Raw genomic sequence first — 26,957 nt, forward strand, 5'->3', positions numbered from 1 at the left:
ACCAAAAAGTATGGGAAACAGCCCTGCTAGAAAAATTAACCATACTGTTAAAACAGAAAGGGGTCAAACCATCGCAAGAGGTGTTGAAATTTTGGGAGGCTGGATAAGTTACAATGGAATGGTCTCAGTGGTGGGGTGCACATTTTTATTCTTATTTATTTATGATTATTACTTTGTCAAAATAAAATAAAATATACATATAAAAAGAAAAGAAAAGAAAGCCGGGAAGGGGCAGTAATGGAGGTGGCTTTACTGCAACTCTCCCCTGTTGGGGTATTGCAGCCTCTGACCATGAAGAAGTAGTTCTTGCAGAGCCAGATAAGATCATTATGCCGGCTGGGTGGCACAGAAGAGGCACAGGATGGGTGGCAATTGGCAGCGGAAACAAGCTGCAGGGTCCGTAAACTTAGATCCATTGCTGCTGCTCCTCCAGTCGCTTTATTTAAACCAGAGTGGCCCACGTTCTCCACCAAAGCAGCGTCAGTGCTGCCTGCATCCAGGGGTGTAGCAAGGGAGGGGCAAGGGGGGTGGGCCGCCCCGTGTTCCATAATGGAGGGGGTGACAAATTAGCAAGAAATGCCTGCTCCGAAGGTCTTATCTTACTATACTAGGGATTATATAGCTATATATGAAATTTCATGCATATCGGTTAATATCTTGACCCTCCTCCACCAAAATAGCTGCTCACTTGGCTGTTTTCCTATGTCATGAAGGCTGAAATTTCAGTTCAGAGAACACTTACTGTTGTTCCCAACCCTAACCCTGTGGAAAGCCATCTAATTAGACTTTGAGAGGTTTTTAGGAGGTAATTTAATTATTGTTTGATTTTATACCAATGTTATGTATCTGGTGCTAGCCACCCAGAGCCAGACTTTGGCCGGGGAGGGCGGGATATAAATAAAAGTTTATTATCATTATTATTACTTGTTATTATTCCTTTGTAAGAAAATATGAAATAATGTAAAACCATTTTTGTGGGGGGGTTGACAAGAAATTTTCTGCACCGGGTACCACCTGACCTTCCCATGCCTTGGGGGGTGGTGACAATTTTTTTTTGCCCCTGGGTACCAATTTACCTAGTTACGCCCCTGCCTGCATCCCCACCTCTCTCCCATTCCCAGGTATATGGGGCGGATTCATTGCCACCAAGAGACACATTGAGCTCAGGTGCAGATGGCAGAGGGAGGCCTCACCTCCTGGAAGATGACCTCAAAGCTCTTGCGCTCCCGAGGCCGCAGCTCCGACAGGTAGGCCACCAAGGTGATGTCGTTACCCTGGGGGTGGGGGAGGAAACACCAAAAGATAATGTAAGAACATTAGAAGAGCTGGTTGGATCAGTCCACTATCCTGTTCACTGTGATGCCCCTAAGGGAAGCCCTCGAGCAGGATTCAAGCATGAGAGCTACCCTCCAAACTCTTCTTCTTCTTCTTCTCCCCTCCTGTGGTTTTCAGCAACTGGGATTCAGAAGCGTCGCTGCCTCCTCCCATGAAAGCAGAGCATGGCCCTTGTGGCTAGGAGCCGCAATGGCTAGTAACCTTATTCAGAAGGTAAAGGTAAAGGACCCCTGGGTGGTTAAGTCCAGTCAAAGGCGACTATGGGGTTGCAGCGCTCATCTTGCTTTCAGGCCGAGGGAGCCGGCGTTTGTCCACAGGCAGCTTTCCGGGTCATGTGGCCAGCAGGACTAAACCGCTTCTGGTGCAACGGGACACCGTGACAGAAACCAGAGCGCACGGAAATGCCATTTACCTTCCCGCCACAGTGGTATCTATTTATCTACTTGCACTGGTGTGCTTTCGACCTGCTAGGTTGGCAGCTGGGACAGAGCAACGGGAGCTCACCCCGTTGCAGGGATTCGAACCGCTGACCTTCCGATCAGCAAGCCCAAGAGGCTCAGTGGTTTAGACCACAGCACCACCCGCGTCCCTTTTCTTATTCACATTATATTTCTGCTAGTGGCTAAATCCCAACCCCCCAAAAAAACTTTATCTAGTTGCCTCAGAATCAGAGGCGTAACTAAACATTTAAAGGGGACCCAGAGCTTCCTCCAATTCCAGAAATGAGGGCCTCTGCTGCTATACAGGTCCCGATTTCCAGGGGATGTCCCCGCCCCCCCCCCCAGCTAAACCTGTACAAACCCAGCCCTCTCCTGAGCAAGCAGGGACTCTTCCTTACAGTGATCTGCACATCAGCGTCCGGCAGCGGGGTGCCTCGTCCTCCGGCATTGTAGGAAAGGGTGTAGCGAAGGCGGCCCCCGTAGGATCCAACCTGCAAATGTGGGGCGAGAGGGGTCAGGTCATTCCATCTTGATGCAGGTCATGGGCCGCACCCCCACACAAGTGTCATGCACCCATCGTAAGGCCCACGTTTTTTTAAAAAAATTGACTTTGTAAAAAGTGAATTCCCCTCCACCGTTGCATTCCCCCCCCCAAAAAAAGGTTGAGCACACGGTTCTTCTCTTCCCTCTGCTGCCTATTTCATTCCCACAACACCCTTGCAAGGTAGGACAGACGGGGAAAGTTTTAATTAAATTTAAATCAAGTAAATAGGAAGGTGAATATGAACTGAAACACAAACGTGTAAGACTTCTCTAACGAGACCCAGTTTATACAAAACTAGATACAATATCATCACATTTCATAGAGTCAAATAATGATTAAAAAACAGACTTTGGGGAGTCTTTCAAAGAAACTGCACCCTGCGCATGGTGGCAAACGGCTACTGGGGCTAGCATGGCACCCCCAAAAGTACTGTGCTTTATGCTGTCGTTCACTCACCCACTCCCTCCCCATATTTTAAGCTCTTCTAAAACAGAGACGTCATCAGGTGGGTGTCTGCCACAAGCAGTAGTGAACCTTCTTCTGCCCAAGGGTCACCTTCGGTGGTGGGTGTGGCTCATAGATGTCAACTTTCCCCCTTTTTAAAGAGAAATTCCCTTATTCCGAATAGGATTCCTCGCAAGAAAAGGGAAAAGTTGACAGCTATGGTGGGGCTAAAGTGGGAGGGGCTAAAGTCGTAAGTGGGTGGGGCCATCGGTGCGACCGACTGGTGCCGCAGGCTACATTCCAACTATGCAGAAATCAAGTAAATACACATATCGATGCGTGCCCTCTCTCCATCTTGGCAAGCGAGAGGCGTCACAATTCAAGGACACATCCTGGCCAGGCAAAAGCACTTGGGGGTGGGGTGGGGTGGGGTGGGGTGGGGTGGGGGGTGAGAGAGAGTCTCAAGGGCTGGAAAGAGAAGCCTAGGCGGCCGGGTTAGGCTTCTGAGGCTGGAAGTAACCTGCAACCCTGCTCCAAAGATTTGCAGCTTCTTGGCGCAGAAAACTAAGAGGGTTCTGTGCATGTGCAAGGACTTCAGAGGAGCCCTGAAGCAGCTGGATCAGGCCCCTAGTCCAGCACCTTGTTTTCCGCAGTGGTCAACCAGAGGCCCATTATGGCAAGCCCACAAGAGGGACCTGATAAAAACAGCAGCCTTCTCCTCACTTGTGATTCCCAACAGCTAGTATTATTCAGAGGCATTGCCGCTTCTACAAGTGTGTCCAGGGCCGGCGCGTCCATTAAGGCGAACTAGGCAATTGCCTAGGGCGCCAAAATGGAGGGGGCGCTGGCCAGGCTTGGGCAGGGGGGCGGGACGGGCGAGCAGCAGCTTCTCCACTGTAGCGGAGAGGTGCTGCTTGCCCCCTACACCACCCCCGGCTCCTGCTAAAGCAGGCTTTGGCGGGGGGGGGGGCGCCAGAAGGTGGTCTGCCTAGGGCGCAAGAAACCCTAACACCAGTCCTGAGTGTGTCTATGGGAGAGATAAAAAGCTTCACTCCCCCCCAACCCCCCCCCCCGAGCGTTCTCTCTGTGATCCCCCAAGGCACAACCTTCCCTTTTAAAGTTGGCACAAGGGGTACAAAACTGCAACGTCACCATCCATTTCATAGAATCGTGGAGTTGGAAGGGACCCCGATGATCGTCTAGTCCCGTGGTTCCCAACGTGGGGCACACGCCCCACGGGGGGGGGCAATTTGATTTTTCAGCGGGGCAATTTCAGAATGAGTTATTAACAGTTCGTGGCCTTTTAGGCTACCTGCACGTGAATAGTTCACTTTTTGCATAATAAGAATTATATGTCACTGGCGGGGGGGGGGGTCAGGATTTTAGAGATGCTTAGGTGGGCATGGCCAAAACAAGGTTGGGAACCATTGGTCTAGTCCAATCTCCTGCAATACAGGAATATGCAGCCATCCCATGGAGAAACTGAACCTACAACCTTGGCATTATTGCCACCGTGCTCCCTGTCCTCTTTCAGAAGAACACGAGAAACAGCCTGCTGGATGAGGCCAATGGCATCCTGTTCGCACAGGGGCCAACCTGAAGTCCCCATGGAAAACCATGTGGCCATGTGCCTGTGCGCTGCACAAAGGACTTTCTTTTCTTTTTCTTTTTAACTTTCATTCACTTTATTTCAATTCTGCACCAATTTCTCCTTCATCAGGGCCACTGCTTCCAGGATAAAGAAGGAACAGGGTTGAAAATATTCAGGTTCAGTACAAAGATGGTCTTACCCAATTGACACGGTCATTTCAAAATAGAGTAATGATGTTTATAAATTCAGTTTTAAAAGCACTGTATTATCATAAGCTCTAACAATATTAATCTACATGCCCATTATTTTATCCAAAATGTTTTCTATCTATAAAAAATGTACCTTTTTTTTTAAGAGGCTAGTTTACATCCTGCATATAAGTCCGTGTTATTAAAACCAGCAAGTCCCACAGGTATATGAATCGGCTCATATTTAAAGATGCTGAAGTTTCAGGGTGAACTTGGGCTATTCATTTAGGGACCCACATATTTCTATGTGTATCAGGAAGAAGAAGAAGAAGAAGAAGAAGAAGAAGAAGAAGAAGAAGAAGAAGAAGAAGAAGAATAATTTGGATTTGATATCCCGCTTTATCACTACCTGAAGGAGTCTCAAAGCGGCTAACATTCTCCTTTCCCTTCCTCCCCCACAACAAACACTCTGTGAGGTGAGTGGGGCTGAGAGACTTCACAGAAGCGTGAGTAGCCCAAGGTCACCCAGCAGCTGCATGTGGAGGAGTGGAGACACAAACCCGGTTCCCCAGATTACGAGTCTACAGCTCTTAACCACTACACCACACTGGCTCTCAGGCGCTTTGGTGTAGGGAATATTCCAAATCCATGGGCGATCTTTGCTTTCATACTTCTCTAGGGGCAGATCATAAGGTACAGGAAACGAGAACACCGGCTCATCAGAAAACATGTTTTTCTTCACTCGGAAGACTTTCTTTTGTTTTGATGCCACCACCATGCAAACAGACACACGCACAGAGCCCCCAGAATGGCTCTCATCCCTGCCCCTCACCTCCCTCCCTCCCTGCAGTCCATGCAGTTAAGATTACCTTGTCCCCCAGGAAGGGGTCTGGCAACTTCCAGTAGAAAGCGATTTCGGGAAGGAGAGAGAAGCCCTTGTAGAGCAACCAGTACTGAGACAGAAGAGGAAGATTCGGAGGAAAGTGAGAAGGACCAGCTAACAGACGAGGCAAATCTCCACAACATGTGCCACAGGCAGGCAGGCACCCACAGCTCAGAGAGAGAGAAACCCACTGCCCAGAACGTGCCCCAAACTCCAAGCCCATGGGGTGGGTGGGATGGCACAACCACCTACTGACTCTATCACTCAGCCACCCGCTCTCCCAAAGAGCTGTCGCAACAACATTCTCCCCACCTGCCTGGTTCTCTCTGGCTGCTTTGGACCCAGAACTCCCATCAGCCCCGAGTTGTGAATTGCAAACCCAGCGTCAGGCTTCTGGGACCCAGCTTCCTCCCCGGCCCCCCTTTGGCAGTAGATAAGCAGAACAAAACGAAAGGAGTCTCTTACCAGTTAGAAATGTTAATGATCACAGCGAGAGGACAAAGAATCCATTTCCTAGGAACGGCGGTGCTCCCAATTAAGGGTTCCACCCACTTCCTCCCTAATCACCCACTTCACTTCTTCAACTTGCAACCTGATCTCACAACCACTGTGCTTTCTGCGCTGCCACCTTATCTGCTCTCCTTGACCTTGGGCTGAGCGGCTGGATGCTTTCCAACGAAATTGAGTCTGTTAACTCTCTCTCTCAGTTCTTCCTCTCCTAGCTATTCTGCACCCAGTACTTCCCAGCTTCTGCCTTCTGAACTATGTCCCTCTGCAAACCACTGTTCCAAATCTATACTACTTCCCTGCTCCTGGGAAGATTCAGGATCCTAATCAGGAGCAGGGGGAGGCTCCCACCATTCCTCCTCAGTGCAGCCCTCTGCAGCACGGTCCCTGACACCCAGGTTGCTGGAGGCAGGTGGGCTGCAACTGTTCAGTCAAGCCACAAAGAGGAGATCCGAGGGGACGACGGGGGGGGGGGGGGTCACCATCAAGCCAGCTTAGGGCAAGACGGAAGGGCTCCCCTGTCCCACAAACTTGTACGCCATCACAGAGCGAATTGAGGCTGCTAGGTTTCCATGCAGCTGATTTGCAAGACAGGGTCACTGTTTGGTAGCCCTGGAGGTGGAACCCGGTTGAACTCATAAGGTGCCCTGGGGAACTAACCTCAAGGCTAGATTACTGCAGTGTGTTATATGTAGGTCTGCCTCTGAAGACAGTTTGGAAACTTCAGCTGGTGCAGAATTCAGCGGCCAGGTTGCTCACCGGAGCAAGACGGTTTGAGCATATTTCACCGATCCTGGCCTGACTGCACTGGCTACCAATTAGTTTCTGGGCCCAATTCAAAGTGCCGGTTCTGACCCACAAAGCCTTAAACAGCTCAGGACCGCAATACCTCAAGGACCGCCTCTTCCCATATGAACCTACCCGGACCCTGAGATCATCCTCCGAGGCCCTCCTTCGTGTGCCTCCTCCTCGAGAGGTCTGGAGGGTGGCAACAAAAGAACGGGGCCTTCCCTGCAGTGGCCCCCCCATCTGTGGAATGCACTCCCCAGGAAGGCCTGGCGCCTTCATTACACACCTTTAGGCGCCAGGCAAAAACGTTCCTTTTTAACCAGGCCTTTGCCCGACCTGATTTACATCCTATGCCCTTTTTGCTGGCTCTTTTTATTAGGGGGGGGGGTTCTATTGGGTTGCCATTTTTATTTTTATTTTATGTATGTGATCCTTTATGTGAACCGCCCTAAGACCTTTGGGTATAGGGCGGTTAAATATAAATAAATCAATAAATTTTGGGGCAGAGGAGGGGAAGCAGTTTTTCCTCCCTGGGCCTGGCAAGTAAAAAAATAAAAAATAAAAATAGAACCGTTAAGAATGGACAGGAAGGCAAATCTGCAAAATGCTCCTCCTTCCCATCAAAGAGGGAAAGGGATGTTTCCCCTACCAAACGTGAGCCCAGAATTGTAGATCTGGAAGATTCCCCAAGGATCATCCAGTCCAACCCCCTGCCGACGCTTGCTTTGCTTGTTCTAGGTGAGCAACGCCAAAAGCAGGGTGAGGTCCAAGGTGAGAGGGAGAAAAGAGGAGCCAGCTTTGGCGCCAACGGGCCCCCAAATTCTGCACACACCTGCCCCTGCCCCCAAACATTTTGCTTTTTTCAAAAATGCCTTCCAGATTTTTTGCGGGGGGCGGATTTTTCTGCCTCTGCTCTGGACAGCTGTGTGTTTGCTGTGTGGCCGAGCTCTCCCCTCCTCGCACACCTCTCCATGCCCATGTTCCCTTTGCTGCCAGCTCTGCCTGCGCCCTGTTTGTGGGTACCTTTTTAGCCCCAGATGCCTTGAGGCGGTACTGGGAGGAAGAGAGCAGGTTGCTGGAGGAGTCTGAAGACCTTCCGCCGGGGATTCCATGTCCCTGGGGCTTGAGGCCAAGAGAAGATGTTCAGTGAGAGAGGTAGAGGGAAGACAGGAAGGTAGTGGGGGAGCAAACCGAGGACAAAAGGAAGAGGGAAGGTAGGGGAAGAGGGACAGGCAGACAAAAAGTTGAAGGGAAAGATGGCAGGGTGGAGGGGAGGAGAGAGAAAAGGAAGGAGGGAAGAACAGAAGGAAAGACGGAATCAGGCAGAAAAGGAAGGTTGTCTCCTTTTCCCACACAGGGCAGATAAAAGTCAAAGCTGGGGGGAAATATGGGAGAAACATACATTCAAAATGTTGTCTATAAGAATAAAATTGAATTATTATAAATTAGTTTGGTGATGGTATCTAACACCAGTCAGATTAAATCAAATAAACGAGGAATATTCGGTGTTATGTTGGAGGGGATGCCAGGAATCTGGGAATTATATTCACATGTGGTGAGGGTGTAAATATTTTTTTTGGCAAAGGGTGTTTAAGGAGGTAACAGAAACGCTGGGTTAAAGCTGGCCGAAAGTCCAGAGGTATCATTATTAATCCATTTACGATGGAGGGGAAGGTTCGCAATCTAGGAAGTACTTGCTCACAAATTTACTGACAGCTGCACGAACGGGCAAGCAGAATATAAAATGGAAGAACGGTATAAAGAGGTGTGGGATGTAGCTATTAATGATAAATTGACATGTGCCATTAAGGTAAGACGGGGAATATGCAGGAGAAATGACTTTGAGGAGATACGGAGGGTGTTTGTAGAATTTGTACCGTCAAAACGGAAAGGGGTCAAACCAACGCAAGAGGTGTTGAAATTCTGGGAGGTTGGATAGTTACAATGGAGTGGTCTCAGTGGTGGCGCCCACATTTTTATTCTTATTTATTTCCGATTATGACTTTGTCAAATAAATGAATGAATGAATACATAAATAAATTTTTAGAAAGAAAAGGAAGGTTGGGGAAGACAAAAGGATGGAAGGAAGGGCAGAGGGAAGGAAGGACAGAATTCCTGGAAAAGGGAATAAGACATAAGCTCTGAGCCCCTCTCCCCCACCCCGTGGTTTGGCTTCCAAACCCAATATGGCCCAGGTGAGTATGATTTCAGCCAGTGGACTGGCAGCAAGCAGATGTGCCCCAGGGAGACCCAGGGTTCCCCCATGAGGCCAAGGAAGGGCAGGGATGTACCTGGGAGCCGGGAGCAGCAGCAAGAGAAGCGGGGAGCAGAGGAGACCCGGCCAAGGAGGCAAAGGAGCGAGGAGGGCCAGGGTGGGCTGCCTGGGCAGCAGAGGGGGTCCGCAGTCCTGCTGGAGGGGGTTTGTGGGCGCCCTCCTCCTTCTCCTTGGGAGGAGGGGGTGCCCTGCGGGAGGAGGCCTGCCAGCGGGACAGCATCTCCCAGATTTCAGCATCACGTCTCAATTGGGCTTCCTGCACCTGAAGGATGGAGGCGAGGGAGTCAGGGAAGGAAGAAAGAAGCGGGATGGGAAAGAGAGAGTGAGAGAGAGAGAGAAGCAGACAGCAAAGGAGGATCTGCAGGCCCAGTACAGAGAGGTAAAGGACCCTTGGACTATGGGGTGCGGCACTCATCTCCGCTTTCAGACCAAGGGAGCCGGTGTTTGTCCACAGACAGCTTTCCAGGTCATGTGGCCAGCATGACCAAACCACTTCTGGCCCAACAGCATACCGTGACGAGTGCCAGAGCCGTTTACCTTCCCGCTGCAATGGTACCTATTTATCTACTGGTAGTCCTGAAAATGAATGGGCGTCCTCGGAAAGGACAGAGCTCGGAATGGCTGCCCAACCCTGGACGAAATCCGCCATCCCCAGCTGGACAGATCCCCGTGGAGCCGGCTTTCGCACTCGTTACCTGGGTGGCTCGCCGGACCCTGCCGCCAGAGCTGGGGATCCTGCCAGCTGCCACGTCCTTCCTCAGCTGCTCCTCTGTGAGGGATGTGGAGTTCTGCTGGGGTGGGACACGGGCAGTGGGCATGTTGAAAGCCAGCCGGCCGGCCTCTCGCCTGGCCATGCAAAGCTGACAGCCTCCCCACACCTGACTCCCTTACACATTCACTGTTGCCCCCATGCAGAGGCTCTCCTGTTTGGGGGCTCGGTATGGGGTGCCCATGCAGGGAAGGGAGGGAAAGGCAGACAGGAACACATGGGGAGGGCAAAGTGCAACCCACCCACCCCAATGTGCACAAAGGGGAGGGGGGGTCTGTTGATCTTAGGAGGCAGCACACCACAGAATTGGGGCCATGCACTGACCCCAGCCATGCCAAACCAGGAGACACTCAAAATCACAGGAGCAGTTAGAAGAGCTGTAGCTCATAAGTGGTGGTCATGTAAGATGACAAAGTCATTTTGGGAATTGATATACAGTATAATGAACTGAAAAAAAAAATGCTTAAAATGACATTTGTCCAAAAACAAAACAAAACCAGAAGCTTTTCTCTTAGGAATTACAGGTACCGGCATTAAAAAAGACCAGAAAATACTGTTTATGTATGTGACAACAGCTGCGAGGATGCTACTAGCCCACTGATGGAAGGAAGCAGCAGTCCCGACTAGGGAAAAATTGCAAGCCAAACTGCTGGACTATGCTGAAATGTCAAAACTGACCGGGAGACTCCGGAATCAAGAAGATAAAGACTTTAAAGAAGAATGGGGAAAATTTATAACTTACTTAGGGGACCACTGCAAACAAATAAAAACACCAGCTGGACTTGTAAAAATAACTTGTAAAGAAACAAAAGACATGGACAATTTAGAGAAATGAAAACTGTGGAGAATGCAATGATATGCATTTTTAGAAAAAATATTTTAAGGACCCATGTAGGGTAAGGAGGAAAATCACGAGATTCAGAGAATCTCATGCATGGGTATGTTAAAAGTTCTTCTTTGTTCCACTATTTTAAATTTGTTTGTGTAAAAACCGATAAAAATATTTTAAAAAAAGAAAAGAGACTGGAGAGTTGTTGCCAGTCACTGTCGACAGCACTGAGCTGTTGTTATTGCTGTGATGATTTTGATCCGTGGCCCGCCCTTCATCCTAAGGTCCCCCAGGGCAGGTTACAATAATTCAAAATGCAAGGTTAACAACGGCTTAAAAGAAATGGCAATCTCAAGAATAGGGTGGGTCTTAAAAACGTTTTTAAAAGCTAGGTGGCTCAGGGGGTCTGGCTTTATATAAGCAAGCTCTGTGGCTTCTGAACAAATCACGGCAGCCGCTTTGGCACAGATGCCAGCTAAAGAACTAGAGATGTAAAATTTCCAGAAATTTTGAAGCTCGAAAAAAACCCCGTTTTTTCGGGGGGGGGACTGAAATTTTCGGAAAAATTGAAAAAAATGCTACATTAGCACTTCTTTTTTCTTTTCCAGATTGAAAGTCATTCTGTTACTTTAGAAACATAAAATATAACTATGGGCAATTTTAATGGGCCTAAAATTATCACAATTAGCATATTAAAAATATAGTATATCCAAACAATTATTACAAACAGAATTTACTTTTAAAATAATATTTATTTGTATTTGTAACAGATGGAGCAACAATCTCCTGAACTGTTTACTAGTTTATGGGGGGGAAACTAAACAATTTTTAAAAATCCAGAAGTAACAATTATTCATATTTCCTCTCCACAGTATTTTTTTTTAAATTCTCATAAAAAGAACTGAAGAAGGAAGTGGGACTAAATTTCAATGAATGGGCATGAAATTTAATCAGAATCATTTTCTGAGCTGTAATGATCAGTATCAGTTTCAGCCTCTGCTTCTACTCTGTTGTGTGTGTCATTATCACAGTTATTATGGACTTCTAAAAATTGAACGTTTGGTCGGATTGAAACATTTTTTTCAATTTTTCCAATTTTTCGAAAAAACAAAACAAAAAAGGCTTCAGGAAGAAAACAGAAAAAACCCGGGGGGGGGGGGGGTTTCCCGAATTTTTCCAGGGTTTTTTCCGGGCCTTCACATCTCTATAAAGAACGTAAGAAAAAGCCTGCTTTTATCTGCCCTAAATCTTCCAACATTCAGCTTTCTTGGTTGCCCGCAAGTTCCTGTGTAACGACAGAGGGAGGCAAACTTTTCCCTACCTGCTTCCTCAATGCCATGCATAATAATTTCACACTGTTCTATTACATCCTCTCGACTCGCCTTTTCTCCGAACTGAAAAGCCCCAAACTCTGCAAACAACCTTTCTTCTTAGCAAGTCCTCTTCCTGGTGCCTCCTGCCTTCCGACAACCGCTTCCCCATACCCCAGTTTAGAAGCACATAATACAATTGCATGCCCCAGAACCCAGAAGTCCATGCTCTCGTTACGGGCATCTCTGCCCGCGTACCTTGTGGGCACGGCGCATCCGGGCAAAGTAGGTTTCCTTCTGCCCGACAGTCTGGGCAGGAAAGAAAGAATGAGAGAATAAACAGAAAGAGACAGACAGACAGACAGAGAGCAGGAAAAGGTGCAGATTTCATAGCCAGGAAAACAGGAGCTCTCAGCAGATTTTGGGGCTGGATAAAATATTTCCCCTCAACCGGCAGGACTCTCCCATTGAACCTTGCCCCCTCCGAATTCAAAGCGTCACCCCTCACAAAATGAAGCACGCCTTTGTGCAACTCACACGTAAGCCCGTGGAACTCCCTGCCACAGGACGTTGCAACGGTTGCTGATGCAAGATGGTTTGGGGGCAGGCGATTGCGTTTATAGACAAACACACCACAAATGGCAAGCCTTGCCGGCGGCTTGTGAGCTGTCAAAACTAGGGATGCTCACCCCACTCCTCACAATCGTATAATTCTAGAGTTGGCAGGGACCCCTGAGGGTCATCGACCCCACCCCCTGGAATGCATATTCGAAGGGAGGATTGTCACAGGGTAAAGCAACAAAGGAGGTCTGCCTCCAGAATCCTAGCGGCTACCTTCCTGCGTGTTGCTTCATGGTTTCTGAAGACATCTAAAGACATCTGAAGGCAACCCTGTTTAGGGAAGCTTTTGATGTTTGGTGGATTATTGTAATTTAATATTTTGTTGGAAACTGCCCAGAGTGGCTGGGGAAGCCCAGCCAGACGGGCAGGGTATGTATGTATGTATGTATGAATGAATGAATAAATAAATTATTATTATTATTATTATTATTTCTCCTCCTCGCAGCCATCTCGAGAGGTCCGGAGGGTGGCAACACGAGAACAGGCCTTCTCTGCTTTTATTTTTTATTTTATATACTGTGATTTTTTTGTGAACCGCCCTGAGACCTTCGTATATAGGGCAGTATATAAATTCAATAAACAACAACAACAATCTCCCAAGAAGGAAGCCTCACTTTTCTGCTGTCCGTCAGGAGTGCCCGGATAACAGTCCCCACCCACTTCCAGCCCCATGGAATGACTTGCTTTGGGGGAACGTTGGCACAGGTGGGGGGAGCTCTGGGGCCACCCAGGATCCACCCAGCCTCATGCCACCTTCTGCTGGCAAGGGGCTGCATCACCTGGGCCTCCTCACATGCTGACTGTAAGAGGACATCCGCAGGGGAACCCCTGAGTCTCTTTGTGTGGTTTTCTGCTAGAAAAACCCTGGGAATGGGGGAAGGGGTGGAATTCCCCCTTTCCTTTCCACCAAAATCACCACCACTACATCTGTATCCCACCTGCCTTCCAAACTGCTCTCATTTAATCCTCACAAGAACCCTGCGAGGCAGGCTAGGCTGACCGAGGCAGCGAGCGGCCCAAGGTTACTCCCGCGAGCTTCGTGCTGCTGACGGGCGCCAGAAAAGCGAGGCTTCTTCCTTGGGAGATGGCTGGGAGAAACCGTGAAGCAGCACCCAGGAAGATTTGCACCCTACTTGCCAAGGTCCTAGCCTGGCACCCAAAGTGCACCATGCTGGCTCTGATCTGGGCACCCTCCTTGCTTGAAAATAGGCCGTAGCGCCGTGGCAGAACACTTGCCTTGCATGCGGAAGGCTCCGGGTTCAATCCCCGCTGGCAGCATCTTCAGGTAAGGCTGGGAGAGACCTCTGCCTGAAGTCCTGGAGAGCCACTGCTGCCAGTCAGTGTAGACAATACTGAGCTAGGTGGACCCAACAGTCCGACTGAATCCTCATCAGCCTCCTAGCATCCTTCCTCTTCGTCTCCTTCTTTTAGTTGGTACCCATGGACTTACCTTCAATGCCAAGGTTCTGCTGGCTCCCTTCTCTCTGGAAACACCTTATGAATTCCCATGCCGCCCCCCAAAACCAGTGCCTTGGTTCACAACAGACCACGAGGAACACGATTCGAAGAGACTGTCCAGGGAGGATGACCGGGTGCCACAGGGACGGGCTCAAGAACTGCAAGTGCCACAACCTGCATCCCACAGAGCAGGGCTCTCACCTTGTCGCCCAGGTAGGTCTCCGGCAACTGCCAGTGGTAGGTTTCCTCCCCCAGCTGCCCAAAGCGGGCATAGGAGAGCTGCGGGCCCTCGGGGGACATCTCCACCGTGAAGCCGGTCTCGATCCGGGTGGTGTGTTGGCGGTTGACCAGTGAGAATCCCTGGAAGTTTCTGGGAAGGAAGGCAGTGGTGATCTGCGGGGAAAGAGCAGAGATGGCACAGATGGATGGCAGAGGGTCGTAATCAACTGCAGCTTCGGTCTGCTGAACTGGGACTCTTAAGAGGTGCCACGTAAGACTCGTTCTGCACCGGTAAGAAGCTAATATTTGAGTGTGGCTGCATCTACATTCTGGAACTCCCTGCCTATTGACATTAATAGGCATGGCTAACTAGGGTTCCTTAATTCAAATATGTCTTCTTTGAGAGTAACTTTGATTTAAAAAAAAACCTCCATACATTTAAAGCACAGAACCCACAATGAATCCTGGGAATGGTAGTTTATTCCCCATCCTCACAGAGCTACAATCCCCAGCACCCTTAACAAGCTACAGTGGCCACAATTCTTTAAGAGGGGCTAATTCTCTATTCATGTAACATAATTATTATATATCTCTTGATTGCACGGGGGGGGGGGGCCTACAAAGTACTTTAAGAAAATGATTAAACAATGAAATTATCAGTAAAAACGGTTCAAACACAACTATTAAACAGGTAAGAACATCGGCAGGATTACTGCAATAACCTGCAGTTTTATAAGAGTACAGTCGTACCTTGGTTGTCAAACGGCTTGGTACTCTTATGTTTCGGCTCCTGAACGTCACAAACCTGGAAGTGAGTGTTCCAGTTTTCAAACTTTTTTGGGAAGCCGAACATCTTATGGGGCTTCCGTGGCTTCCGATTGGCTGCAGAGCTTCCTGCAGCCAATCAGAAGCTGTGCTTTGGTTTCCAAACGTTTTGGAAGTTTAACAGATTCCATTCGACTTCCAAGGGATGACTGTATATATTTAAAGTAGATGAATAAATGAGCCAATTAAGTTAATTCGGATATGTACAAAATATTAAAAATAATTTTAAGGAACTGCAAGGAAGTCAAGTTTTGAAATGTTGAAAGGATTGTAAAATTAGTGAAACGTGTAAAATTGAAAATCATAAATATAATATAAAAAACCCCAATTATTAAAGCAATTACTTTTTAAAAGAAACCAACAGTTAAGCCAAAAATCAAGATTAAAACACCTGTCAACATTCTGCGTATCCAGATAGGCTTCACCTACACAAAAACCTTTTTAGCAAGCTTAGAAAAGAGAAGAGCGAAGGTCAATAGGCGGGGAGTTCCAAAGTGTGCCTCACTAAAAGACTGCTTTCTTACAAACGTGGAAAAAGTATTATGTGGCACCGGGAACAGTGCGTGTGAAACATAGTTTGGTGCATTTCCCAAGACCAGCAGGAAGGAAATTCCTGGAAGTCCAGGAAAGGCAAGATGCTGTGCTGCTCTTACCAGGTCCCGGTGGTAGGAGGAACTGGTGCATTGCTGGGTGACGCCCATGCAGAAACAGGGCAAACAGCCTTCCTTGTTCTCCGCGCTCAGGTGGAAGTGGTGCGGGCGGCAGCTGCCGCAGGAGGGCCCCTCTGTGTGCGCCTGCAAAGGGAACAGAGAAAAGCTGGAGCGCAAAGTAAAGAGGATGGCGGGCAGGCAGTGGGCGCAAAGAAGAGGAGTTTGGATTTGATATCCCGCTTTATCACTACTGGAAGGAGTCTCAAAGCGGCTAACATTCTCCTTTCCCTTCCTCCCCCACAACAAACACTCTGTGAGGTGAGTGGGGCTGAGAGACTTCAGAGAAGTGTGACTAGTCCAGTGTGGTGTAGTAGTTAAGAGCGGTAGACTCGTAATCTGGTGAACCGGGTTCGCTTCCCCGCTCCTCCACAGCAGCTGCATGTGGAGGAGCGGGGAAGCGAACCCGGTTCACCAGATTACGAGTCTACCACTCTTAACCACTACACCACACTGGCGGGGAAGGAAAGGGCAGCTGGAAAAGGCGAGTGGAAACAGCATGGGCTGTTTCTGAACTTCAAATCCTCCCTCCATAATCTTTCCCAATCGGCAAGTTGTATATTATACCCCATATCTTATTTTATTTTATTTAAAAATAGCTTTATTTAATTTCCAACTTATAAAATACAACCATATCAAATCAACCAATAGAAACAAATAAACAAATTATACCCCATATCTCTTGCCCAATGAATCATTACTGCTTTTAGCTCTTCATATTTCATTTCCCATTCCAACAACATTTTTGGCAATGGTTTCTCACTATTTATTAGAAGTTCGCCGCATGCTGTTCATTGAAAGAAAATTATATGAAGACGATGAACCCATGGCATTTGACTCCCACAAGATGGGAGCGAAAGTGTACAAAAACGCCACCAACTTATGTTGGAAGTGCAAAGAGAATGAAGGCACGTTCTACAACGTGTGGTGGGCGTGCAAAAAGGCCAGAGCATTCTGGGAAATGATATGTAATGAACTGAAAAAAATGTTTAAGATAACTTTTGTAAAAACAACAACAACAACCAGCAGAAGCTTTTTTGATAGGCATCACAGAATACAAAAGGACTTAAAAAGACTGTTTATGTACGCAACGGCAGCTGCAAGAATACTGTTTGCCCAGAGATGTAAGGAAGAGGCAACGCCAGCCAAGGAAGAGTGGAGAGTGAAAATGAGGGACTATGCCGAAATGGCGAAAATGACTGCGAAGATCAGACACCAAGACGACAGTAAATTTAAAAAAGAATGGTGTAAATTTTATGGAGTGCATTAAGGAACAATGTAAAGATTTAAAGACGTTAGCAGCACTTGTAATTTTTTAATAGGTCAAGGAATAAATAAGGATTTAATCAAAGTTGGATATATGAATTAGATGCGGTTAAAAAAATTAAAAAACGTATCTGCGGAAAACCAGAAGGGGGAGGAGGGAAGTTGGGGTGGGGTGGGGTCAGGGAACCACACAATTGTATAAATACTGTTGAATTTAAGTTTGAATGGCGTTAATGATGAAAATAAAAAAAAATTTAAAAGAAAAGCGTTTCTGAACTGGGGAGGGAATGCACACCGATGGGTGCTTCCCCCCAGGGCTGCCCCCCTCCTGCCTTACCTTACACTGGCACTGCCCGCTGGCATCGCAATGGCTGCTGATGCTTCCATGTGGATCACAGTGGCATCGGGTGCCAGGGTCTGTAGTTGGGGGAGAAGTGGAAGGCAAATGTTGTGGACAGCGGGTACTTAGGTGAAGGAGTGAGACTATTTCCCCTTCCACCCGCCCCAAGGCTATGATTCCGCTTTCGCCAGCCCAGATATTTTGAGCTACAACTCCTCTCTGCCTCCCGGCTTGGGAGTCGAAAGTCCAAAACACCGGAGGCTGCGACAATCAAATCCTCCACGGAGGCTTTTCACGGGATGCCAGAAACTATCAAAGTCCACTTGGCCATGGAAACCTGGTTTTTCTGTTGGCGGACGGCTCCCTTTGCCCCAGAAGCCGGACTCACCTGTGCACGGTTGCCCTCGGCTGGGGTTGCCCACGTAGCCCGGCGCACACCTGGCCCAAGAGAAGAGGGCTGAGTTAAGGGGATGAAAGGAGCAGGGGCCAAAGTCTGAGGGTCTGCTTCAGCCCATCACCCCCCCCCCCACCTTTCAGGCTTGGAAGGACCCAAGTTCACCTCCCTGGCTCCCGGGAGCAAGAGAGTATATTCTCCCCCCTCCCTTTTTTAAATAATTTTTATTGCCCACAGTAAGAGTTACACATAATGAGACACAATATTCTGTTATAAAGGAAAAAAGGGGGGAAGGAAAAAAGCAAAGAAAAGGAAGGAAACGAGAACAGACAGAACGTTAAACAACATATCTTGTCAAAAACATACAGTAATTTAAGAAATACAGTAACAGGTAGGCAGCCGTGTTGGTCTGCCATAGTCAAAACAAAATAAAAAATAAAAAAATTCCTTCCAGTAGCACCTTAGAGACCAACTAAGTTTGTTATTGGTATAAGCTTTCGTGTCTGAAGAAGTGTGCATGCACACGAAAGCTCATACCAAGAACAAACTTACTTGGTATCTAAGGTGCTACTAGAAGGAATTTTTATTTATTTATTTTGTTTTAAGAAATACAAACCATCGACGACATTGTTATAAACCCATCTTTCCAGTAAGGATTTCTTTTCTCTTCACATTATCTTTTTCTCCTCACAACTCTCACTTTCTTATCTATGCCTAGTCTCTGCTTTTATTCCTGTGAGTTATTTAATGACTTCCTTCGGCCTCTATGCGGTTCCCAATTTCTGATGTCTTAAGATTTCTGCTTCCATTTTCGCTCAATCAAGTGGATGGATTATGCCGAGACGGCCAAAATGAACGGAAGAATCAGAAATCAGGAAGGCCAAAAATGTAATAAGGAAGGGGAATTTTTTATATATATAACTTATCGTAAAGACCATTGTAAACCGTTAAAATCGTTAGTAGGATTGGAGTATCACTTGTAGTTTAATGGTGAATTTTGGACACAATGGAGTGGTAAAAGGTTTGGATGATCATAAAAGATGCAGGAGGAAATGATTAACAGTAGGACCCACAAAGGGGAGGAGGGAAGTCCAGGAGATTCCTTGGAATCTTGTTTTTGTGATTTATGTTTGATATTTATCTGTAAAAAATTTATTTGAAAAACCAAATAAACAAATATAATAATAATAATAATAATAATAATAATAATAATAATAATAATAATAATGCTTTAAGCAATGGCATAACAACTTCTCTTAAAGTCAAAAATGAGGCTGCAAGCCACATCTCTGCTGGATCTCGGGGCAACACCCCCCATTTGATCCTCACAACAACCCTGTGAGGTAGGATGAGAGAGTGAAACAGCCCTGGTGGGAGTAGGGTCTCCCCCTCCCTGGCCCAGTAGGCCGTTCCCTGCCTACTAAGCTCCAACTGGATTTTCCAAAGGAAGAAGGCACCCCGCCATCCAATCACACCAGGAGTGGGCAATTTCTCTTCTCCCCCCCCCCCAGCCAGCCTGAGGGCTCCCTGGCAGAGTCATCACGGCTGCCCTACCTTTCACACTGGCGCCCGATGTAGCCCGGGGCGCAGGAGTCGCAGGTGGGCCGCCCGTCTGTGTCCACAAAGCAGGTCTTGGTGGACCTGGGATAAGAGAAGTGGTGGCAAGTTAGCAGCAGCCTTTAGATTCCCTAAAATTAGATCAAATTACTGCTCAAAGACTGATCCGCCAAAGACTGGATGACATCGATCTACAGCGAAATTATATGCTGGGGGGAGGTGTTTGTTCGCCCCAGAACATCGGTATCACCTTAACTTACTGCGTTCCATCATACCTCTCCTCCCTTTCGACTGTTGTCCATAGACTGGCCTTCACCAAAGCAAGGTTCAACGTTTTTCCCTCCAACGTCCTGAGACACAGATTCTCAAAGGGCCAAGCCTCCGCCATGTGTGAATGTGATAAGGAGACACTGGAGTCTCTCCAGCACATTATGTTCGCTTGCCCCTTGTTCAACGTGCCACGGGCAAATTTGCTGGGATCAATCATACAGAAACTAGAGGGCACCCCACCAGAATTCCACCTCGCCCAAATCTTGCAGGATAAGGATACTCATACGACCCTGAAAGTGGCAAGGTTCCTGGTCGCTGTCCTTACCCAAAAACGACGCCAAGGAGCACTACAAGCTAGCCAAGGCTTAGTATGCCATTCTATTTTATTGTATTTTATTGTTACTGTGGTGTTTTAGCGGCTGTTGTTCCCACTTGCACAAGTTGTTATCTATGTGTTTTTTACTTGTATGGGCCTATGGCCGTAAATAAAATTCTATTCTATTCTATTAGCAGCAGCCGAGAGACCGAGAGAAACCAGCCCTCGCTCAAAAGGGAGAAGGAGGACTGCAGAATGGCTGGCAGGCGGTACCTACTGGCTAGCAGAATACGGCCCATAGCACGGGCAAGGTTGGCAGTCTCCGGGGGTCCCACGCCGGGCATCGCCAAAGTAACCTGGCTGGCAACGCTCACACCGTCGTCCTTCTGTGTTGTGCTGGCAGGCCTGTGGATAATAATAATAATAATAATAATAATAATAATAATAATAATAATAATATACCTCCCAGAAGCACCTTTGAGAACAACTATGTTTGTTCTTAGTATGAGCTTTCGTGAGCATGCACTCTTCTTCAGATACCGGGTAAGGACAAAATGGCAGAGTCTGGCAGCAAAGTCCGCGGTGATTTTATCTGAAATGGTGTTCCTCGCAGCTTGTAAACCATCGTTGTGTGGGATGTTGGTATACAGAGATTCCGCATCCATAGTGGCTAGTATAGCATTGTCAGGGAGATTATTCAAAGATTGTATTTTCCTCAGAAAATCTGTGGTGTCGTGCATGCAAGTGTGCATGCACACGAAAGCTCATACCAAGAACAAACTTAGTTGGTCTCGTAAGGTGCTACTGGAAGGAATTTTTTTTTTTCCCGACTACGGCAGACCAACACGGCTACCTACCTGTAATAATAATAATAATAATAATAATAAATAAAATAAAAAATGATAAATAATAATAATAATTAAAAAGAATAAAATAGATTAATAATAATAATAATAATAATAATAATAATAATAATACAGTGGTGCCCCGCTAGACGAATGCCTCGCTAGATGAAAAACTCACTAGACGAAGGCATTCGTCTAGCGGAAGGCTGCCCCGCAAGACGAATTTGTCAATGGGGCTGCCTCGCAAGACGATTTTTTTTCGTCTAGCGAAAACCGCGATTTGCATTGGTGCTTCGCTAGATGAAAAAATCGCTAGACGAAAATACTCGCAGAACGAATTATTTTCGTCTAGCGAGGCACCACTGTAATAATAATTTATTTATACCCCACCCATCTGTCTGGGTCTCCCCAACCACCTTTCCCACCTCACTCAGGACCTGCCCGAACCACCCTGCTACTACGGGAGCCCACACGGGTGTGGCTAGCGAGGAGCTACTCCCCTTCCTGTCCCTTCCCTTCCCTCCATGCCAACCTGCCCCGGAAGTCTCACCTGGCAGTCTCCGGTCTCGGGGTCACACTCGGCGGTGTGCTCGTTGCAGTCGCAGCGTTCGCAGGTCCCCAGGTAGAGGCCACTGGTGGTGCGTGTGTATCCGACGTCACAATCCTGGGAGAGAGGGAGGGAGGGGCAGGGCTCGGCTCAGCAATAGGGTGTGGCGTAGGGATCGGCCCTTCCCGTCCCATGAGGGGTGTGTCTGGTCAGCCCCCAACCCCACTGGGCCAGGTGACTTGAGAACCCCGAGGGTCTACTCCGAGTCGGACTTGGGTGTGACTCAGCGCTCCACTCGCCTGGCAGGAGGGGCCGCGATATCCAGGCGGGCAGATGCAGTCCTCGACTTCCGGGGCTGGGCTCAGTCCCGTGGTGTGTGGCACTGCCACATCCATGTGGATGCCAGAGATCCTGCAAGGAGGAAGAGGCCACGGTGAGCGAAAAGGCTCTGCTCCATGTTATTCTTTGAAGGAGAAGTACGTGAAAATGATTCACAGATGGTATTTAACTCTGAGTAGGCTTTAAACTCAGTAACCCAGCTCCTGCCCACCTAGCAGTTCAAAAGCACATCAAAGTGCAAGTAGATAAATAGGTGGGAAGGTAAATGGCGGCCTTCCCAGAAACTGGCCTTCCCAGAATCCCCTGGGCTCCCAGCTCCTATCTGGCGCAGACCAGCACCATTCCCCATTGGTCCCATTTGCTGGCCAGGGACACAGACCCCTTTTTACCTGCTCTCCGCCTGCCGGTCAGAGTAGGAGGCCCTGATCATGAAAACGTCAATGTCGGCCAGGGCCATCAGGAGATGCTCACGGGTGGCTTGCTGACCGTCTGCGCGGCGCCAGGCTTGCTGAAAGGAATGGCAGCAGGAGGGTGAGGTTTGTGTTTTCTCATACAATGGTACCTTGGTTCTCAAATGCCGAAAACCCAGAAGTAAGTGTTCCGGTTTCTGAACGTTTTTCGGAAGACGAACGCCCGATGCGGCTGTCAGCTATTGTTTCCGGGGTGCCTCCACCAATCAGAAGCTGCGCCTCGGTTTTGGAATATTTCGGAAGTCAAACAGACTTCAGGAACGGATTAAGTTTGGTGCTTTTGTTTTTGCTATTTATTTTGCGTTTTTGTTTTGGAGGTTTTTTGGTTCATTTCTTTTTGTGACTGTGTGGAACCCAGTTCAGCTACAGATTGATTGATTGATTGATTGATTGTGTGACTGTGGAAACAGAAAAAAGCACCCCATCCAAACAATCATCAGTGCAGGTAAGAAAAGAAATTAATTTTAATTTTTATCATCTACAATACTGTCTTATTTCTTTAATAGTACAGTACATTGATTATTGCTTTCATTTTATGGATGAATGGTCTTGTTAGATAGTAATATTCATGTTAAATTGCTGTTTTAGGGGTTGTTTTTAAAAATCCGGAATGGATTAATCCGTTTTGCGTTACTTTCTATGGGAAAGTGCGCCTTGGCTTGGGAACGCTTTGGTTTTGGGACGGACTTCTGGAACGGATTAAGTTTGAGGACCAAGGTACCACTGTATTTGCAAAGCCGCCACCTTACTAAATCAGCAAGGTCCTTTACAGGGTGCAGGAAAAATAGGGTCCTCTGAGGAACCTGGGAACAGCTGTCAGAAGGTTCTATAGCTCTCTCTCAGACTAGGAGCTGAAACACTCATTCCAGGCCGGCCAGGAATTCTCGTGGCAAAATGATAGGGAAGGGCCATGAGGACTAGACCCTTACTTAGACTAGAGTTTTAGTTCAGTGGTAGAACACCTGCTTTGCATGCAGAAGGTTCCAGGGGCAATCCCTGGTGGCAGCATCTCCAAGTAGGGGTAATTAATAATAATAATAATAATAATAATAATAATAATAATAATTTATACCCTGCGCATTTGGCTGGGTCTCTGGGCAGATCCCACAGAATATTAAAAACACCATAAAACATAAAACATTACAAACTTCCCTAAACGGGGGTGCCTTTAGATGTCTTCTAAAAGTCAGATAGTTGTTTTATTTCCTTGACATCTGATAGGAGGGTGTTCCACAGGGTGGGAGCCACTACCGAGAAGGCCCTCTGCCTGGTTCCCTGTAACCTCGCTTCTCGCAGGGAGGGAACCGCCAGAAGGCCCTCGGAGCTGGACCTCAGTGTCCGGGCAGAACGATGGGGGTGGAGACGCTTCTTCAGGTATACTGGGCCGAGGCCATTTAGGGCTTGAAAGCTCAGAGACCCACTGCCTGAAATCCTGGAGAGCTGCTGCCAGTCAGTGCAGGCAATACTGAGCAAGATGGAGCAAAGACCTAGCTCCCTCTAGGGCTGAACGTCCACCCGCCGACCGAAGAGCCGGAAGCTCTATATGCCTCACCTCCCGGAAGGGCACGGTGAACGTAGTGGGCGAGCCAGGCAGGGGGCTCGTTTCGGCAACATGCTCCAGGAAGATCTCGTTCCCCCGCAGCAGAACATCAGGCTGGCCACGCAGAGGCGGGGAGCCGGGGAATGCGTCATGAGTGATGGTGTAGCGCAGTTCTCCGCCGTAGGAGGTCACCTGGAGAGAGAGACACACACAGAAGGGCAGCGTCAGAGCCATTCCGCAGAAACGCAGAGTTTGGAAGGGGACCGCCAAGGCTCATCTAGTCCAACCCTCAGCATTGCAGGACTCACAGCTAAACCATCGCCGACAGATAGATAGATATAGAAGATATAGAATCATAGAGTTGGAAGGGACCCTGAGATGGCACACCGATTTCTGCTTAAAAACCTCCAGCGAAGGACAGGCCACCACAGGCCATTCGTTTGGGAAGAGGCTGTATAGCTCAGTGAGTAGAGCACCTGCTTTGACTCCAGGAGGTCCTGGGTTCAATTTCTGGCAGCAGGTAAAGCTGAGGAGACTTGCCTCCCTAGCCCCAAAATCCCAGAGAGCTGTTGCCAGTCGACAGTCCTGAGCTAGATGGACCAAACAGGTCGCTCTATAGTAAAAAAAAAAACACCAGGATCTGAATCTACTTTAAAATCATAGTAAATAATAGCAGCTTCCCATGTTTCCATTCAAATCAACTCTTTAGTCAGACCCATAGGGATTAGAATCGTTTGTCAGAATCATGAGGACTAGAAACCATTTTGAGGTTTGGCCTATGTTTCATTTTAACAGTCAAATGGCATAAACAATGAAATAAATAGAATAGGACTTTAGGAGGAGGACCACAGCCTACTGGCAGAGCATCTGCATTGTGTGCAGAATGCCCCAGGTTAATGCCTGGCAGCATCTTCAGGCAGGTCTGGGAAAGATAATGGATCGCTGCTGTAAGGCAGGGTAAAGGTAAATGTAAAGGGCCCCTGGATGGTTAAGTCCAGTCAAAGGCGACTATGGGGTTGTGGCGCTCATCTTGCTTTCGGGCCGAGGGAGCCGGTGTTTGTCCACAGACAGCTTTCCGGGTCATGTGGCCGGCATGACTAAACCACTTCTGGCACGATGGAAGCCAGAGCGCACGGAAACGCCGTTTACCTTCCCACCACAGTGGTACCTATTTATCTACTTGCACTGGCGTGCTTTTCGAACTGCTAAGATGGCCTGCAAGCTGCGCATATTCTGTCACTTTAAGTTGCCATTCTTCTTTGCCAGGGACCTCGCTCGTTTTCCATTTGGGGGCTAACGAAACACGGGCCACAGTGCAGTCGTACCTTGGAAATCAAACGGAATCTGTTCGGCTTCCAAAACATTTGGAAGCCAAAGTGTGACTTCTCACTTTACTGGCCAAGGGAGCCGGCGTACAGCTTCTGGGTCATGTGGCCAGCATGACTAAGCCACTTCTGGCGAACCAGAGCAGCGCACGGAAACAGTTTTTACCTTCCCACTGGAGCGATACCTATTTATCTACTTGCACTTTGACATGCTTTTGAACTGCTAGGTTGGCAGGAGCTGGGACCGAGCAACGGGAGCTGACCCTGTCGCGGGGATTCAAACCACCGACCTTCTGATCGTCAAGCCCAAGAGGCTCAGTGGTTTAGACCACAATAGACGGTTCTGTGCCATGTGGAGCAAATGCCTGACTTGGGATGTCCCATTTCCTGCCCCACGAGTGGCTTCTGATGCCTCCCTTCAACCTCAAATCAAACCTTTCTTTGTCCTGAAAACACAGGGTTGGGAGATTCCCCCTGTTGTAAGAATTTTAAGGTATTTTATTTATATATAATAACTGTTATTAATGTACCAAAACAAATAAGGCCACATGTCTGAAAAACAGCACAGGAAGACAGGCCTCACTCCATTTTGACTCCCAACTGACCAAGTATTTCTTTGTCTCGGGAACAAAGGGGAGGGGGTTGCCCCTCCAGCTACTCAGCAGCCCTCTCTGCCTGAGTGATAATCTCTGGCATCCTGATATCTGAGTGTCAGACAAAAGGGTGTGATTTACTTGGCTGGGATATAGGGAAATGTAAATATCTTTTGTTTCACTTGATGGGTTTTTGGTGGAGGGCAAGAGGAGACATGGGGGCAGGGTCCAAGATGCTCAGATCATTGCTACCAGACCCTCCCAATTTGTGATGTAATTCTAATGTATGGAGGGGTGGTCTTGAGCTGGAGGGGGGCAATTTCAAAAGTCTATATAGGAGCTTGCGTGCCTTTGTTGGGGTCTTTTGCTTGCAAGACACCCTGCTGCAGCAGTTTCTAATAAAGGGCTATCACCTTGCGTTGGGAGATTCTGTATCGTCTCTATTTATTCATAAGTGCTCTTGAGAGGAGGGGAGCCCTAGTAAGGCTCTCCCCTGGGTTCGTGGACTCCCTTCTGGGGTTGAACCTAATTTTTATAACACCCCCAAGGGTCCTCTATAGTCCAACCCCCTGCGATGAAGGAGTGACAGCAGAAGCACCCCTGAGAGTTGGCACCTTGTCTCCCCTGAAGCGCTCCGGCAGCACCCAGTAGTAAACGTCACGCGGCAGAGTGTGGAAGGAGGAGAAAGTGAGCTCTGAGGCACCGGTGAAGCGGATGCCCTCGCTGATCGTCCGGGAGCTGGCCGAGTTGGAGAGGCCGAACTGTGCCCTCTCAGCGTCCTCAGACCCCAGTCGCACCTAGGGCACAAGGAGAGAGGCTGTCAGATACATATATTGATGGTACATCTATTGAGACAACAGATTGTAAAGGCTAATATCCAATTGAAGCCGGAACTCTTTATTTTAGGATTAATGGACCTATGTGCTGAAATCCCATAGAAAAGACTTATGTATGCGACCACGGCTGTGCGGATGTTATTGGCCCAGAGATAGAAAGAAGATACAAGTCCCTACCAGAGAAGAATGGCAGATGAAGTTGGTGGACTGTGCCGAAATGGCTAAAACGACCGGAAGAATCAGAAATCAGGAAGACCAAAATAAGGAATGGGGGGAATTTATAACTTATCTTAAAGAGCACTTGTAAACAGTAAAAATTGTTAGTAGGATTAGAATAACGCTTGTAGTTTAATGGTGAATTTTGGACACAATGGAGAGGTAAAAGATATGGATTATCGACTTCCGGCGGCGACGCAATCGCCGGGTGGTCGAGGGCTGCTTCGGGTCCGAAGCGCCCTGTCCATCCCGGGGGTCAGGAGCCCCGCTACCGCAAAGCGGGGCTCCGGTTGGGGTGCGGGAAGAGCGTCCCGCACCCTGGGCTCCCCGGCAGCGCCCGCGGAGGCTCCGAACCCTTCCCTCGCTCCC

At 48.2% G+C, this 26,957-nt stretch overlaps 1 protein-coding gene across 1 annotated transcript in view; it reads right to left on the bottom strand.

Annotated features, from left to right (window-relative positions):
• The window catches only part of HSPG2 (heparan sulfate proteoglycan 2), a 216,363-nt gene that overhangs the window by 83,781 nt on the left and 105,625 nt on the right, over positions 1-26,957 (bottom strand). Inside the window, exons 25-37 of the mRNA XM_033159394.1 lie at positions 26,151-26,333; positions 23,631-23,810; positions 21,998-22,116; positions 21,569-21,680; positions 21,273-21,386; positions 20,155-20,282; positions 19,289-19,375; positions 17,729-17,778; positions 17,338-17,423; positions 15,681-15,821; positions 14,185-14,376; positions 2,174-2,266; positions 1,194-1,274 (exon numbers count right to left, since the gene is read on the bottom strand). Coding sequence (XP_033015285.1) covers positions 1,194-1,274; positions 2,174-2,266; positions 14,185-14,376; positions 15,681-15,821; positions 17,338-17,423; positions 17,729-17,778; positions 19,289-19,375; positions 20,155-20,282; positions 21,273-21,386; positions 21,569-21,680; positions 21,998-22,116; positions 23,631-23,810; positions 26,151-26,333 — 1,566 coding nt within the window. The remainder of the gene's footprint in view (positions 1-1,193; positions 1,275-2,173; positions 2,267-14,184; positions 14,377-15,680; positions 15,822-17,337; positions 17,424-17,728; positions 17,779-19,288; positions 19,376-20,154; positions 20,283-21,272; positions 21,387-21,568; positions 21,681-21,997; positions 22,117-23,630; positions 23,811-26,150; positions 26,334-26,957) is intronic.

Source organism: Lacerta agilis, chromosome 8 (genome assembly GCF_009819535.1).
Source record: "Lacerta agilis isolate rLacAgi1 chromosome 8, rLacAgi1.pri, whole genome shotgun sequence".
Lineage (NCBI taxonomy): Eukaryota > Metazoa > Chordata > Lepidosauria > Squamata > Lacertidae > Lacerta > Lacerta agilis.